The sequence below is a fragment of the Penaeus monodon genome, chromosome 20 (assembly GCF_015228065.2).
Source record: "Penaeus monodon isolate SGIC_2016 chromosome 20, NSTDA_Pmon_1, whole genome shotgun sequence".
NCBI classification, from domain to species: domain Eukaryota; kingdom Metazoa; phylum Arthropoda; class Malacostraca; order Decapoda; family Penaeidae; genus Penaeus; species Penaeus monodon.
The window spans coordinates 11796757-11797716 of record NC_051405.1 but is presented as its reverse complement, the minus strand read 5'-3'; the positions used below and the strand labels follow the sequence as shown (position 1 = coordinate 11797716).

The 960-nt window shown below is 43.2% G+C and overlaps 1 protein-coding gene across 1 annotated transcript in view; it reads left to right on the top strand.

The window, feature by feature from the left end:
• LOC119585619 (multiple epidermal growth factor-like domains protein 6) overlaps nt 1-960 on the top strand; it is a 170724-nt gene that overhangs the window by 81200 nt on the left and 88564 nt on the right. The window contains exon 5 of the mRNA XM_037934287.1: nt 46-150. Within this exon, the coding sequence (XP_037790215.1) occupies nt 46-150 (105 nt within the window). The remainder of the gene's footprint in view (nt 1-45; nt 151-960) is intronic.

Genomic DNA, 960 nt, shown 5'->3' with positions numbered 1-960 from the left:
AGGACACCTTTTCCCCGCACTGATCTCCGCTTTCTTCCTCCCCAGGAAAAGACAAGACCGGGCGGCGCACGGGCGGGCGTGATTCTGACCTGCGGGCGCAGGCGTCGCGGGCGGAGGAGGTGGTCACCAGCGTCCCCGGAATGTCCTTCGGTGAGTGATTCTTATCCTACTTAGAATCCACTTAGAGTCCATTATCTGCGATTGAGGGAGCCATCGGGGGCGTTTGGGGGACAAGAAAAGCGATTCCCAACGTGTCGGAATTCCAAATCGGGGAACAGACGCTTGATTGATTAGATAGGGTCAGTATCGCACACACAAAAAGGTCATAAAGATACCCTAGAGTTTATAGCATCAATTTCCCCCTAAGGCCAAGTATTGGAAGGGTGGAGACACAATAGCAAGTGGCGCTGGCCCTCCCGGTCCAAGCATCGTAAAGTCCCTTAAAGGAAAGACTCAATACAAACCGATTTTCTTTAAGACGCCGACTCGCCCCGAACCGCAGATCCAGCCGCACTCATAAACAACCGTGTATCTGATCTTTACAAAAACCAACAAAGACACATACATTTTTTTCGTTCTCGAAGCGTTTGTTGGGTGCTTGTTCATTCATTTTTTGAAGAACATTTCCGTTTCGTCTTATTGTTTTGTTGTTTATGAATTGAAAAAGCGACAAATGATTTTTTGTCGTGTATGTTGGCTATTTATCAATTCATAAAAAAAAACGTATAATATTTTGCTTTGTTATTTGTAAATAAAAAAATGACAAACTTGTTTTTTTTCGAAATATATGTTGGGTGTTCATTAATTCTTCAAAGAAGATTTCCGTACAGTCTACTTATTTTACGTTTTATGTTTTACTCTCGATAAACCTGTACATTAAAGGAATTCATTCTGTAAGAAAGTAAAGTCGTGGAGAGTTCTGGGGAAGACTCTTTGCTCCGAAGGGATAGAGATATAGGC